Raw genomic sequence first — 15,838 nt, forward strand, 5'->3', positions numbered from 1 at the left:
CTCTCAGCCTGCTGAACCGCGGCGGTCTCTTGGAGATCCCGGAGCTCGCCGCGGACCTGCCGCCCCTCCGTGGTAGAAGGTTCGGGCATTGCACGGACCAGCATTGCCGCAGCCGCGACGTTCTGGCTAGCACGATTGAAGACTAGGGGTTGCTCACTCCCTTCGTCATCATGGATGCGGTGATGCGCATCGTGGGCCCTCCGTCGAGCTCCCCCGCCTTTGCCGCGACCTCGCTGTTCCTGTTCGAGAGAGTCTCAAAGCTACTGCAGAAGGAGTTGGTCTTGTTCGACCTTGGCCTGGAGCTCACGGAGCTATTCTAGGTCAGGGTGCTGAGGTCGCGCAAGAGCGATGTTCTCATTTTGTGCGGCTGGTAGGACGGTGTGTGGAGGTGTGGCGGCGCCTGTACCTGGACGAAGCAGGGAACGGCTACCTACCCCCTCGTCCTCTTCGCCCGCCCTCGGCATCCCGAGCCCTACATGAAAACACTCGCAAGTGGGGTCGTAGGTGCCTTCGTCGTCGGAGTTGGAGTAGCCGAAGCAGTAGTCGCTTGCGGCCAAGAACTGGCGCAAAGCCCTAGGGTCGTGGAGTCCGGAGAAATCCACTCCGGGCCATGCCTCGTCCCCATCCGAGGAGTCAGCGTGGGTGCTCAGGTCGAGAGCGAAGCGCAGGCGGCGTTCCGAGGGATGCTCGTGAGCGGCAGTGTAAGCGTAGGCGTAAGAGGCGGTGGCATTTCTCAACCCAAAGGGGTATGGGGATGGTGCCGTCGCCAGATTCTGCCCCGCCAGGGTCGGTTCTTCAGGGAGTGGTGGAGCAGAGCTTGACGACTGGGCATTGCCGTATGCCACCGGCGATTTTCCTTTGTCTAAGCTCAGGATAGATAGGTCCCTAGCCAGGGACCCTGTGCCAACAGCTCATCGTGGGATATCGGCGGGGGGTGGCGTGCCGCCCCGGATTCGCGTAGCGTCGAGGTGGCCTTGCTCGTGTCGTGCCTGGCGAGTGCGGCGAGAGCGGCCGCTCGGGCGCCGCCTGCGCTTGGGCTGCCGGGGCATAACTTCATCGTCGGACGGTGGGGCTCGAGGAGTGAGGAGTACCATGTCGTACTCATGCCCTAGAGACATGAACTCTAGGCTCCCGAACCAAACTATGGTGCCGAGACGCAATGGTCGTACGGGGTCTACCATCCGGAACCTGCTGGGATGACGAAACTGACACGTAGAGGCCCCTACCTGGCGCGCCAACTGTCGGTGTTTCGGACCGGGGGGGTCCTCAACCAACCAGTGAATTTGTTCTGCGTGCTCCCAATTCCGGATGATGATGCAAAGAGACACAAGGTTTATACTAGTTTAGGTAATCGAGGCTCTACGTCCAGTCTGAGAGGTCGGTCTTGTATTCCTTGCACCGAAATGCTCGTAGTAGGGGGTTACAAGCTAAGGGAGAGAGGGAGCTGGTCCCAGGTCTCGGCAAGGTGTCGTGTGGGCCGTTTGAGACGTTGCTCTCAGGTGGCCGGGATGTGTGTGTGCATGTATTACAAGGTGTTCTCCCCCGTCCCCCTAAAACGGCCCAAGTCCTCTCCTTTTATAGCCTGAAGGGAGAACAAGGACGGTACATGAGCTAACTATACAGTGTCATGTGAACAGAGGCGGCGTGTTCGGGCCCTGTAGCCTATTCCTATGGCGGTGTGGTCGTCGAAGTGGTTCGTCCTTGGAGCACTGGGGCGGCGTGGTCGTCCCATTAGATCCTGTGCATCGTGGGAGCCCCGGGACTGCCTCGAAGTGGGTGCGGCGGTGAACATGCAAGCCACTGTGGACGGACTGTGCGCGAGGCTGAGACTTGGTCGGTGCCGAGGCTGCACCGTGGTGGAGGGGTCTCGGCAGGCGCGAACCCCAAGATAGCCGAGACCTTGGTGTACAGTGCCGAGGCCTCGAGTGGACGGCTGATCATGGGCACAGCGTTAGGACACAGTGGCCGGTAATCCCCGCCATACCCTGTCCCAGCCGGTATGGCACTGATCGTGGACACAGCGTTAGGACACAGTGGCCGGTAATCCCCGCCGTACCCTGTCCTAGCCGGTATGGCGCTGATCGTGGACACAGCGTTAGGACACAGTGGTCGGTAATCCCCGCCGTGCCCTATCCCGGCCGGTATGGCGCTGATGCGACCTCGGGTCCCGTCGGCCATTCTGTGGCATTGAGCCATTGTCCGGCTGAGATTGCGGGAGTAGTTGAAGCATTTAATGAGGCATGACGCGCTGTCTGGAGGGTCCGTCGAGGTGGGGGTGACGGGCCGCGGATGACCCGGCCTCGAGCGACACGGAGAATGAGGCCTCGCGCGAGACGGAGATCGGGCTCCTTGCCGAGGCCTCGCGCGAGACGCCTCGCGTGATACAGAGACTGCACCCCCTGCCGAGGCCTTCTATGGAGAGCCTCGGGCGAGGCGGAGACGACATTCCCTGCCGAGGCCTTCCCTGGAGAGCCTCGCGCGAGGCGGAGTTTGTGTCAGGATGCCGAGACCTCCTGCTCGAGGCTCGAGGCGAGGAGGAGGACCCAGTGGGCTCGGTCGTGGCAGGTGAGAGGCCCACGGCTTACTTTCTAGCTTTATTTTTTAGATGGGACTTTAGCGACCTGTTTGATGTTTGCTTGGGGTACCCCGTTCTAAGGTACCCGACAACTTATATGCTTCAAATAGAGGGGATGCCTTTTGCAGCCAAGTATCAGCTAAGGACTTTAGTGACATTCACCTCACACAAAACTATTAATTCAAGGCTTAGTCCATTGTTCAGTTGTGACTAAGTGAAACTATTGTTCTAGATGGATGTTCAACTTAACAATCTCCATCAAAACACTGGTATAAAAAAGAAATATGGTTTTAAAACTACTTTGTTACAAACCCTAGAGTTTGCTGGGGATTGTTGGATATATTATGGGTTTGGCCTATATAATATTTAATAAATCAAATAAAACTCTATGGTACGTAACATTAAGTGTTGTATGGTTTAATACCATATATGATTTTGACTGAACGTTGACTCAGCTTATTTGGTTGGAAATTCTTCATCTTAATTGAGAAGCTCAGAAAATGACATAGACGTGCCACACGCGCGCGCGCCGCCGCCGGCCGGGCCGGACCGTGGGCGAGGCGGGTGGACGGGCGGGCGTGGCCAGTCTTTTGCCATTTAATCCACATAATCACGGGAGTTTCTCCCTTTGATGGTGGAGACGAACTGATTGCGTCAGTTACCGTCCTTTCCGCTTCCGCCTCTCCGTCTCCTTGGATTCTCCGCTGCCTTTCTCCCTTTCGGTCGCAGCCATATATCCGTAGTCCTCCGTCAATCCAGATCTCCGTCTTCCGCTATCGCTCCCGAGAGAAACCACATCTTAGCAGCCCTCTGGCTTCTCCGTACCTCTGCGCGCATGGAGTAGCGGGAGAGCAGGTGCCTCCGGAACCCTCGTCCGCCTAAGAACCTTGCACGGGGTGTGCGGCGATTAGGTTTTTAGGGAGCGATCCGCGACTGCTTATCCACGTACGTCTTCTTTCTGGTGATTGCCTGCGGTCTGCGGAACAGCAAGGCGTCTTCTTCCTGGTGATCCATTCGTGGGACTGCACTGCGAACATCGTCCTGCATCGACTGTGGTCCACGACTCGGAGCAATGCATTATGTCGACTAGTGCGAATGGAGCCTCTGATGTCATCGGCATGGGACCCTCCGCTGGGTACAATCTAGTCTATGTGATTACTGTACTTTGCGCTTTTATTGTATTCATCTGTATATCATCACTGCATGCTGTAGCGTTCATTAGAGATATACACATACACATATATGTCGTCACGAACATGCTGATGTTATATTTCTGGATTAAATTGACTATAAAAATATCTAATTATCTTAACACCTTTATCAGCGAGAAATCAGAGCGAACGTGTGCTTGGATCCTTAACGAGCTTATCTCGTAGTTTATATGAACAAGACTTTAGTTTGCCATTGTGGAGAGCGAAATTCGCTCGCCCTACTAGAGTACTAGCAAGGCAAGCTTGCTCAGCCATGGCTCACTGCGAACGAAGCAGCTCAAAAACGTGCAAGAGAAAATTTTAGGACAGCTTCAGCTACGACTCCAGTAATCTCAGCTGAGAATTGAATCTTTTTATCAAGCTCAACTTTTAACTGCTCGCCTGCACCTTCAAAGCAGTCGGAGGCATTTTCACTCGTTGAGTGCTCCGCCTAGCTAATTTGACGATGCGTCGATGCCTCCACTGCACGGAGACAGCTCCAACAGCACACGCAAAACCTGTTGGCGCCCACGCCTCCACGAGGCCACCAGGCTGGGCAACAAGCGGACAAGGCCCACCCACCTCACGGCCTCCCGTGCCCCGCGGCCCGCATCTTGCCGCCCGACCGATCCGACACCGCTGGCCGAGCACGACGCACCGGCCTCCCCAACCCCACGACACGCTGCCGCCCCCGCCATACCTGCCCGCTGGAGTCTGGACCACGGATATGTCGAAACCTCGGACAAGGAGGCCAAGGCCCCTGCAGGCGCATCGCAACAGTGCAAGTGCAGCACGGGTCGTCGAACTCGTACGGTGCCGCGTTAAGAAACGAAGATCATGGCGTGCCAGCAGCTGCGATCGACCAGCCTGCCCGTGCGGCCGCACGCCCTGGTGCAAGGGGTCGGGGACGAGCTGCAGCGTCGGCGTCGGAACCGTCGCTTGCGGGGCGGCTCGGCGACGCGTACGGCCGCATCGAGGAGCTCGTGCGGCTCCACGGCGACCGCGACGCGCCGTTGAGCGCGCGCTGGAGGAGCGCCGTGGAGGCGGAGCTGGACGCGTCGGTGGCTCTGCTGGACCTGTGCCAGTGCACCCGGGACGCCGTCGCGTCCGCGAAGCAGCACGTGCGCGCGGTCCGGTGAGGCGACGCCGTGCTCGCCAGGGCGGCCGTGCGCGGGTACGTCCGTTGCCTGGCGAAGGCGGGGAAGCACGACGCAGGCGGCAGGATCTCCTGAGCAGGCGTGGTGCGCCGGCGAATGCAGACGGGACGCCGGCGGCGGTGAAGGTGCTATCGGAGGCGGTGGCGGTCACCGTGGCCGTGCTGTCCTCGCTGTCCAAGCGAGTTGCGGACACGGGGATGAAGAGCAGGTGGTGCGTCGTGTCGAAACTGTTAGGTACCAATGATTGGTCACTTGTTGGAGTATGTAAAGACTTAGAAGGCCATGAGGGGGAATGAGCGCTCAAGAGACGCTGCAGGAACTAGAGGACGGCGTCGAGGCCGTGGAGAGTGGGCTGGAGCATCTGTTCAGGCATATAGTTCAGGCCAGAGTTGCCCTGCTCAATGTGCTTACCTTGTAAAAGACGTCTCGAATTGTGAATAGATTTTGGGTCAGTGTCAGGAATGACTCCTGTGAAGACCCTTTTTTTTTTCTAACCATTGGCCAGATCTTGTATCTATTGGGTCAACGCTCTTTCAGACAGCACATCGCTCAGATAGATAGAACAAGTAAAAAGATACTTAAACTTGAACCACTTTGGAACAATTTTCTGGATAGTGCCTTTTCGTTTCAAAAAAAAAAATGGATAGTGCCTTGGGAGCACTTTCGTAAAGGTCTAATGATCGTACCATACCATGCATGCTTGGGTGTTTTTGTAGGGACAGTGCTTGGGTTGTTTGGGTGGCAAGTGGCAAATCTGTGCCATAGATTTCCCTTGAAATGGTGTGAGAATCTATGAAAGGATGATGTGGCGGTCTCGCAAAGAATTCCTAGTGCAAGCCACACTTGATTGAAACCGCGACATGTCACGAGGCGTCTTATGAACCTGCTCCTCCTCCCCTTGAGCCACTTTCTGCGCCAGAGGTTAAGAGATGCTGGTCAACACGCGCATGCAGGAGTGCAGCACCCTGGAGAAGCCATACTCTGCCTGGATCTTTTTGGCTGAGCACGCTGCTCGCCCCGCGCCGACGAGCAGGAGCGGTGGAACACGGCGCCCCACTCGCGACGGTACAACAAACAACTAGGATGTAGGATCACGGCTACCCCGAAATTCAGAAACTTGCTACATTGGTAGGAGTACATATTTTCGTGACTCTAGCAAATCAGCAATGATCTTAAGCCCACAACAAACTACTGCTAGGAGATCCACCACGGGCCAGCCACAACTCGACTGCGAAGTTCCAGCCACAACACCACGAGCCGACCGAAACGGGCGCCTGTTGGCAACTCCCAAGCGTGCGTGCACCGGGGCTGCGCCTGGACGTCAGGCGTCAGTACCTGCCCAAGACTAAGAGGCCACCACTACTCCCGGAGTTGTTCAGGTATTGAGAGATGGGCCAGGCCCAGGGCATGTGCTTGTGGCCTGCCTATGGGCGATGGGTGTGTGTCATCTCAGTCTCAGACCAAGGCTTCCAGCTCCACACGGTCCAATGTGTCTCCAGAGAAACACATTGGAGTTTGTTTATCCTCGTGCTTAGTTGATTAAACAACCATCTCAAAACAAAGTTGATTAAACAGCATGCAGCAGGTAGTTTGCGGCAATAATATATATATGATTAGTTCTAGATCAACCGGCCGGTAATCTAGCCAGCCAGCCACATGGTGTTCTTAAATACAGGGTATGTATCCGCTCTAGCTATATGATCGATCGGTAGGCGGTTGTTGCACATCTAGCGCATAATGAACCGAATTATTTGGACATGCATGATTGTCACAGTGGATGATTGTAACAAAGGTTAGTTACACCAGGTGCAAAAGACAGGCAGGCCACAAGTTGCACGAGCCAGTGTCTGCTATATCCACGGTGTCCACACGGACTCTGTCACTCGCACTGCAGCCAGCACGTGTTAGTTCACGATGCCCCGGTCTTCTCGCCAAAAGCGCCATGTATGGAGAAACAAAGCCGAGATGTTAAATGGGAGCACGTACGTGACATATAAAAGGGCAGCAAACCACATGGACATTTCAGGAACCTAGCTCTTGACTGCTTGATCGATCCATCTCTCGTCTCGCATCATCCATCGCTTCCTCTTGCAACAATCCGATCCATGGCTCTGCCCATCTGCGATCCATCAGCTTGCCCACAAGGCCGCACTCCCTGGTCCTCAAAGCCGAGCAGGAGCTGCAGCGCCTCAGATCCTGCATTTCGGTGTCGCCGCCGCCACCAGCGCACGCCCTGCGCGCTCTGCTCCAGGACCTCAGCGACCTGCACGAGTACGTCGAGGAGGTCGTCCGCCTGCCCAGCAACTGGGACACGCTCCGCCTGACCCGGCACCGCCGGCTGGTGGAGGGCGAGCTGGAAGCGTCGGTGACGCTGCTGGACCTGTGCGGCGCGGCGCGGGACGGCCTCGCCGACGCCAAGGAGCAGGTCCGGGACCTGCGCTCGCTTCTCCGCAGACACCGCGCGGCGAACAGCCACGGAGCACCACGCCGAGGCGGTGACGCCACTGCTGTCAGTGTCAGCGCCAGGGCGGCGGAGGCGTGTGCCGGGCCGCCGAAGAAGGTCGCCAGGGCGATCAGGCGGGAGTCCGGCAGGCGTGCTGGTGGTGCGGCCCTCGTTACCAGGGACGATCTCTCTTGCGGCAGCGCGCCGCCGAGGCCGCTGGCGATGCTGGCGGAGGCCAGGGAACTCACCGTCTGCGTCCTGCAGTCGTCCATGGAGGCGCTGCTGCGCCAGGTCGTCGTCAGGCCGCCGAGCGCCGGCAAGTGGTCGCTCGTCTCGAGAACCTTGGCGCACAACAGGAGCAGGTCGTTTGGATCCGGCGAAGCTCGGGAAGGCGCTGCTCATCCGGGGAACGCCGATGAATTGGTGTTGGGCTCTTTCGGCGCCATCAAGGACGTTACAGGCGGCAATGAGCCGTTGACTGCTCGGAGCCATTTGCAGTCGCTGGAGGGCTGCATCGAAGGCCTTGAGGACGGATTAGAGCGCCTGTTTAGGAACCTTATCAGAAGCAGAGTTTGCCTCCTGAACTGTGTTAGTTTGTGATGCCGTGTTTATTTCAGGAGGAGTATTTTGACAAAGTGTCTGATTATGATTAGCATCCATCTTTTTAAGGATTGCTTTATCACTGGTGTTCTGTTCCTCCGATCCTCAGACGCATGATAAACAACCTATTGCCAAATTGATCAAAGTTTCAGCAGACAGCTTATGCTCCGCAGGAACCGTGACACGCCAAACACTCCCCGGTGCAGAAAGTGACCAACAAGTAAATATTTATAGTTTTATCGTACGTTGTGATTGGAGGTGGCTTAGCACTCAATGACACAGTGTTTATACTGGTTCAGGCAACGTGCCCTACGTCCAGTTTGAGTTGGTCGGTGACTTTATTCCTGAGCCCAGGTGCTCGAAGTTTGCAGTGGGGTTACAAACGAGAAGGAGAAAGATGGGGTGTACGAGAGGTTCGGTCGGACTCCGGTCGAAAGGGCCGAGAGCGACAGGAGCTCCGCTATGAGCTAAGTGTTCAAGCGTGTGCTTAAGGTTCGAACCTGGCGGTTCTGTGGTCGTGAACTAGTGAACTTGATCAATCTGATGAATCTGGAATCACTTGAATGTTGGGAGAGAGCGCACCCCCTTTTATAGATGAAGAGGATGGCCTTACAAGTGAGAGGGAGAGAGTACGTATGCTTCTAAGCCTTGTTACCCACACCGGCGGGTACAGGATGATGGTAGGCGCCCACAACACTGTTGGATGTCGGATGCACGTGGGAGGTTCCGTCGTTTCGTTCGAGTATGGCAGATGTCGATACCTGCTGTACTGTTGGTGCCCAGAGGCATGTAAGGAGTTTTATCATGTTCGCTCGGTACGGTAAAAGCCGACGCCCACAACACTATCGATGCCCAGAGGCATGTGGGGGGCCTTACCGTATGGGAGTTAATGACGCCCACAATACTGTAGGAAAAAATATTGGCGCCTATAATACTGTTTGTGTCAGAGAGGTTGCAAAATACTATTTCTGTAGGTGTACAGGGTACGGTCCCTGGTATCGTGGTTTGACTTGTGCACCTTGCCTTGCTTTTTTCGTTCGTTTCGTGGTCCCTTCCGAGCGGGCGTCCTCGGTCGGTTGGTCCCAGTCGGTCGGAGAAGAGCAGTGAGTAGGATTTTTGCGTACCCTGGTCGGAGACATGAAGTCAGAGTCGGAAGTAGTGCTTTGGCCAGGCCTTCCGGTCGGAGAGGCCGTTCGGAGGCGGGCTGGAGATCGAAGTGAGTGCTCTGGTCGGACAGGTGGACTAAAGTCGGAAAACGGGCGCCGCTCCTCCTCGGCCTGGCCTTTCGGTCGGTGATTGGATCGCCCTTCTGGCCTGTTGTTCTAATACTTGGGTCGGCCCATGAATTGCGCGTTGTCTGCTTAGGCCGAGCCTTTGTTGGGAAGCCGGTCCGCCAGGGACCCCGGGTTTATGAACCCAACAGGAGCCTCCGAGCCCCCGGGCGATTCGGGCAGAATCGTCTGGGGGGGGTTTCGTGTTGTCAGTGGGGGAGGTTTTTTGTTTTATCAGCGGATGCGCGCGAGCGCACCCGCGAGTGTAGCCCCCGAGCCCCTGGGCGATTCGAGCAGAATCGTCTGGGGATGTTTGGTAGTGGGCGTGTGTGCGTGCTTTTTAGTTGAGATGGAGTCGTTAACCAAGGCGTCGTTGCGCAGCCGAGGCAGCTAGTTTTTAGGGATCGGATGAGACGGAGCTCGCGGGTCCTGGCGTCAGTGCTCGCCATGGGATCGGGCGAGTCGGAGTCGTGGATCCTGGCCTCGGTGCAACATGCGTAGCCAAGGTAGTTAGTTAGTTTAGAGATCGGGCCAGCCAGAGCTCGCGGATCCTGATGGGGCGAGTTCGGTGTCGCAGACCCAGGCATTTGGTGTGTAGTCAAAGTGTAGCCAGATGGGGCAAGTTCGGGGCCGCAAACCCGGGTGTTTTTGGTGTGCAGTCGAAGCGTTGCCGATGGATGGGGCGAGTTCAGGGTCGTAGACCCGGGTGTTTTGGTGTGCAGTCGAAGCGTAGCCGATGGATGGGGCGAGTTTGGGGTCGCAGACCCAGATATTTTGTGTCTTGAGTCCCCGAGCCTCGTTGGGCCTTAGTAGGGGTCGGTTTGAGTTGTGTGCATTACCCCATCCTCGGTTTCTCACAACCAGAGGGGCTGAGTTTTGTCACTTGTCTCGATCGCTCGGGCTCGAGTGACGCGCTCAGAGAGTTCGCTAATGGGTATAATCGAGTGGAATCTGGGTGCATCGTTCATAATGGGGTCGACATAGCCCTCTTGTGACATTTCATTGCTCCTTTACCTGCAACCCGGCAGATGCCTGAGTCGTTCCAGAGACCGACCCGGGTGGCCTAATGGCCTCCCCTCGATGGAGATTCTGTGGGCTTGGTAGAGGCTTAGGATCAAACGAGAAGGTTGAGATGACCCTATCTGCTAGACTGGGCGAGGGCCGCACGGGGGCTCATCTGTGTTTTTCTCCCCTGGCTCTGTTTGACGTGGAGCGGCCTCAAGCCCTTCATGCGCTGGCCTTCGAACCCCGATTGGTCGTTGCTCATGTTTAAACGAGGCAACTGTCGCTTCGTGACGCAACACAGAGCGTTGTGATGTATTTCGCTGCATGTGCGATGCTTAGTTCTCGAGCCCCCAGACAGTTCAGGGCCCGAATCGTCCGGAGGGCACGGGCGTATGGAATGAATGCACATATGGATGTATGAAATGATTATAAAGAAATAGCGGGGGGTCAGTAGTGTTACCTTGATGACTCGAGTGACGGGGTGTGAAGAGCTCCAGTCGGAAATGTCCGACCGGGATCCATACTCGTCGTTCATGACGGTGTCGGCATGGCCTACATGGGGCGTCCCTTTGCTCCTTATCTATCTCTCGGTATTTTTCCTGAGCCGTTCGATCGACTTAGGAAGCCCTACGATCTCTCCTGGCGGAGATCTCATTTTGTGTTTTTTCTAAGTCCCACCTTGGGATGCGGAGAGCTGCCTGTGTGCGGTGCCGCTTTGGTTCTTGTGCCCGGCGTGCGGTAGTGGTTGGTGTGCGGTAGTGGTGAGCCATACCTAGGCCACGTCCCGTCTGATCAGGAGCCGTTTCATCGGGCAAGGCATGTCTCATCGGTCAGGGCACGTCCCATTTGCATTAAATGGGGAAGAGAGAGGGTTTTTCGCTCCGTCGTTTCATCTTTCCCGATCGGCGCGCCTTCCTTAAGTAGGAGAAGGGAGAAGGTTTTTGCCCTGTTCCTTCACCTATTCCTCATCTTTCGTCTCCTTTCCATTTCCTTCTTGCTGAGAGCGTTCTTGAGAGCCACGGCAGTTTCTAGGAAAGAAAAGGAGGAGAAAGAAAAGGGAGATTGCGAGGGAGAAGAGAAAAACTCACAAATCTTTTTGCGATCCCGGAGCGAAATGTCGGACTAGAGGTCGTCCACTGTGAGGGAGTCAATGTTGAAGGCCTTTGCCGTGAAGGGGTTTCTACCATCGAAGGAGGTGGCGCTCTGGAGGGCTCCTGGGAGGGAGGAGTTTCCGCAACCTCGGCCTAGTGAGGTGGTTTCCTTTCTTGCCTTCCATGAGCGTGGGTTGGGATACCCCGTGCACTGGTTCCTGCGTAGACTCCTCAATGAGTGGGGTCTAGAGTTGCAGCACCTCAATCTGATGAGGGTGCTGCACATCGCCGGCTTTGTTACTGTATGCGAGGCCTTCCTCGGGATGGAGCCGCATGTGGATTTCTTCCGCCGGCTGTTCTCTGGGCGAGCTTTGCCGGTGGGGAATCCGCCCGAGGTCACGCCGGTGGGAGGTTTTGCCCTGTAGAGGAAACCAAGTGCGAGAGGCTCGTATCCCGCGTACATCCCCTGCGACTCCAATCGGGGGTGGCATGGGGAGTGGGTTTATATCAGAAATCTAGAGGAGACATCGTTCCTGGCGTTCACCAGCGGGAGGCCGGAGAAGCAGGAAAGTTGGTCGTGGGGTTGTTCTCGTCGGGAGAAGAAGAATTTGGAGAGCATCGAGGAGGAGCTCTGGAAGCTCGTGTGGCGCGGCCTTGATGGGGTGCAGGTGTTCCACACCCTCTACCTCCATAGGATTGCTCCATTGGCGGAGAGGACGCAGCCGACGTGGAAGTACAACTGCCTGATGAACCCAGACCGTGCGTTGCCAAAGGAGCTGCCGAACGACGAGGTCTGGAGTCACCTTGACCGGGTGCTGCAGATGAAGCCCAAGGAGAAGGTCGATGGGAAGCCTGCACCTTTCAACTCCGCGATCGTGTCTAGACTGGTATGCTCCCTTCCTTTTAGTCCGTGCTTCTTCCTCTGCTTTCCTATTTTGATTTCGAGTCACCCGTTCCGTAGGGACTTGGAGTTTACAAGTCTCGGGCACACCTTCCCAAGGGCCTAAAGGGTGTGGCTCGGCTGGCCACCTAGAAGGAGGTGGCGGATGCTAGGAAGAAGAAGAGAACCAAGGAGGTTCGGTGAAAGCAAGAGAAGGAGCAGGAGATCGCCCGACGCATGAAGGCTAGGGAAAGAAGGAGCAACGTCGAGTCAGAGCTCAAGTCGGAGGCTCCTACAGAGGTGGATGACATGATTTTCTCCGAGGAGGAGGAAAGCTGGGAGGTCGCTGTGACTTCGATGGAACATTGTGACCCTACGACAATGTCCACTGGTGATGAGCAGGAGGCGGAGAGGCACGCGGGGGTTCCTATGCTGAGGAAGCATGCGGTGAGCACCGACGCCGTCGATGAATGGGAGGCGAAGCGCACGTGGTCACCGCGCACCTCGGTGGCATCGTCGGTCTCGTCCCCGCCTACCGCAGATGCGGCCGAGCAAGCCGGGTGGCCCGAGGAGCAGACTGGTACCCATGCGTCACCGAGACCGATGCCAGCGCATGACTCGCAGCTGGAGGATGCCCTGCCTGCTGCTCCGGTTGAGGCATCCTGAGCCGAGGGTCACGGTGACCCATAGGCGGGGTAGGAGCTGGTTGGGACGACTCCGCCCCCGGCTGAAGTGAGGGGGCGCGGGTCGTAGCTTGGGAGCAGTCCTTGCCCTGCAGGCCCATCGATGTCGGTTCTTGCCTTCAGAGTCGTGCCGCTTACCTCCCGGTATGTTTTTCTTTGTTTCTTTTTGATCTTTTGCTGTTGAGTCTTTTTGGAGTATGACTTACCTGCACCTTTTTTTGTCAGCGGCCGGGCAATGATGGGGTTGAGCATCGCCCCAACTCCTGTGCGGGAGGTTTGGAGGCCCACCCTACAACGTGTCGTGGCAAGCGGTGGGGGGAACAGGGTGGTGGCGGCGAACCCTTCCCTTCTGGGGGTGGTGCCCCCTAGGTCGGTTGCTAGTACGGTGGCAGCAGTGGTGGTGGCATTGGCAGCGATCCTGGTGATGACGGCAAAGGCCGCATCGGAGGTAACTCTCACGGCCCCTCCTCCACCAGCTGAGGTAGAAGAGGAGAGGGAGTCCAAGCTCCCTGTCTCACCAGGTGGAGGGTTGCACGGCTCACCCTTGCAGTCAGAGATGAAGGCGCCGGGGGGGAGACATGGCCACCGCCAGCCCACGCAACCCAGGTGGTGGAGATCTCGTCTGACGACGAGGCGGATGACATGGTGGAGTTACCAGTGTCATCACGAGACCTAGCGGTGGTTCAGTCAAAGGCTGGGCCCTCTAGCATGCTGCCAGAGGGTGACCTAGAGTGGCCCTACCCTGATGACCCGATAAAGGTGCGGCTCATCCTTCAGGATTCCCAAGAGTGTCAGCTCTGGAACATCATTGGGGGAAAGGACTTGCCACGGTGTTCGAACTTGCCAACCTATCTATGAAGCTCGAGGATGCCCAGGAGCGAGTTAAGTCCACCCAACAGTTAGTCTAGGTTGACCTGTAGCTTGCCGTGGAGGTGAGTTTTTCATATTTGTTTTTGACATCTGAGTCTCTTGTTGGTTGCCTCAGCATGCTTGCTTTTCATTTTCGTAGGGTCTGAAGGAGATGTCGTCCCGCAAGTCCCGCTTCCTCCAGATGGAGCATGCCTAGGTGGCTGAGCTTGAGCATCAACTAGAGTCTGCCCGCCACGAGTCATAGGACTGGGCGACCGAGGTGACCGTGGTGCTGGTGGAGGAGCAGCGTGCAGTGGAGCAGGCGACCACCGCCGAGCGGGGTCTTGAGGCAGCGAAGGCCCGCCAGGCGAAGACTGAGGTGGGGCTACGGAAATCCCTGTTGGACACCGAGGCGGCGCTCAAAAAATCCTTGGAGACCCTTGAGTCAGAGCAGAGCTCCTTGGTGTCGGAGCAGAACGCCCTAGAGTTGGCGCGAAAGACCCCAGAGTCAGAGCGAAAGGCCCGATCAGAGGCAGACTAGGAAGTGCTCACGCTTCGGGGCCGAGTGATGGGGACAGAGGAGGTGAGCGCCCGACTGCGTGAGAAGGTGGCTCGACACGCGGAGGAATTCTCTGGCCTTGAGAACTTCCGCCTCGGTACGTACCTTTTTTGTTTTTCATCACGTTGGTTTTGTTCCTTTAGCCTATTTTTGAGCTTGTCGCCCTTCTTCCAGAGCTGGGCGGAAAGGTGAAGTCATTGGAGCAGGACCTAGAGACGGTCATGGCGACTTTTGGCTGGAATGCTGAGGAGCTGGCCAAGTCCCATGAAGAGCGACGTGCTCTCGAGGGGGAACTTGACCAGATCCGCAATATTGCCTAGCTTGTCGTCTCTGAGGTCTTCGGGTCATCGCCAAGTACTAGCACACCCGTCATCCAGCTGGCAGAGGCCTCGGATGAGGTCCGGGCCCTTATCACAAGCAGGCTTTTCTATGGAGCATCGGGGGTGTTGAATTCGATGGCGACATACCACCCAAACCTAGACTTCGCCACTATTTGTAGCAGGTATGCCGATGGCTTGAGCACAGAGGATATCCAATCACTCGGGGAGAGATTGCTACCGCACGCAAGGTTGGTGGTGGAGCAGGTCTCTGCGTAGTGAGTGATGGATGTCCACTGTGAAGACATGGCCGAAAGCGTGTGTCGAGAGGATGTCGCCCAACCTACAGATGGCACGGAGCCTAGGTCGGAAGTGGATGTCGTCCCGCCTTCAGCCGAGCCAAATGTGGTCCTACCGGGGAGTGAGCAGCCCATGCCTTTGCCGGTCGTACTGACAGCAGATGCTGCCGAGCTGCCCTAATAGTTTGTAAAGTATAAGAAGTTTAGTAGATGTAAAAAGATTAAGTTCATGGGGGAGCCACTATGTAAACATTCTTGTGTACTTAATGACTACAGTCAGTTTCATTTTTTGTGATGGAGTCACTCTGTTCGAGGAAGCTTATCCCTTTCGTTCCTTAGTTTTCCCTTAGCATAATTTTGTTTTTTATTCTTTCTTTCTCATACTTGCCCATTCGTCCCGTAGGCTGCAACCTTGGGAGCCCAGGGCATGGCTCGCGAGGCTCAGCTGCTCGTAACCATAGGAAAAGGCGGGGTGCGATCGGTCAGAATGTTTTAAAGCAAAGCTACGTAAGGCAAATTAAAGGAATAAACTACCCTTTTGTTTAGGTAGGAAGGAGTTTCATCGTATGCTAGTAAACGAAAAAGAGAGGTAGTAGTGTACCCTCGTGGAGCCCCCCCAGGCCAAAAAGTGTTCGGGTCAGGGTGCTCTTATAGGAGCAAACAATAAGTAAACAATGGTAAGACTGAAATTTAGGGGAAGAAAAATGGCATAGTTGTTCCAAGCGTTTGGTGAGAATGTCATCGTTGTCATCCTTCAGTCAGTAGACGTTCGGTTGGATCAATTCAACCTTCAGTCATCCGTATCCTTGTCCGCTACGCCACCTTTCTTTGTTGTCGCAGAAGGCGCTTGAGGAGCTCGCAGTCCTTGTAGAGGTGTTTGACGGGGTAGTCATGGTTGGTGCACGGGCTCTCCATGAGC

General features: G+C 56.2%; 1 protein-coding gene across 1 annotated transcript; it reads left to right on the top strand.

Moving 5' to 3' along the window:
• Window positions 1–6,984: 6,984 nt before the first annotated feature.
• Window positions 6,985–8,008, top strand: LOC136548880 (uncharacterized; the record flags this gene model as incomplete). The annotated part of the gene is made up of 1 exon (XM_066540251.1): window positions 6,985–8,008. A coding segment is annotated over one exon (981 nt), but the record flags the coding sequence as incomplete, so codon positions are not given.
• Between the last annotated feature and the right edge of the window lie 7,830 nt (window positions 8,009–15,838).

The sequence above is a fragment of the Miscanthus floridulus genome, chromosome 4, assembly GCF_019320115.1.
Source record: "Miscanthus floridulus cultivar M001 chromosome 4, ASM1932011v1, whole genome shotgun sequence".
Classification (NCBI taxonomy): domain Eukaryota; kingdom Viridiplantae; phylum Streptophyta; class Magnoliopsida; order Poales; family Poaceae; genus Miscanthus; species Miscanthus floridulus.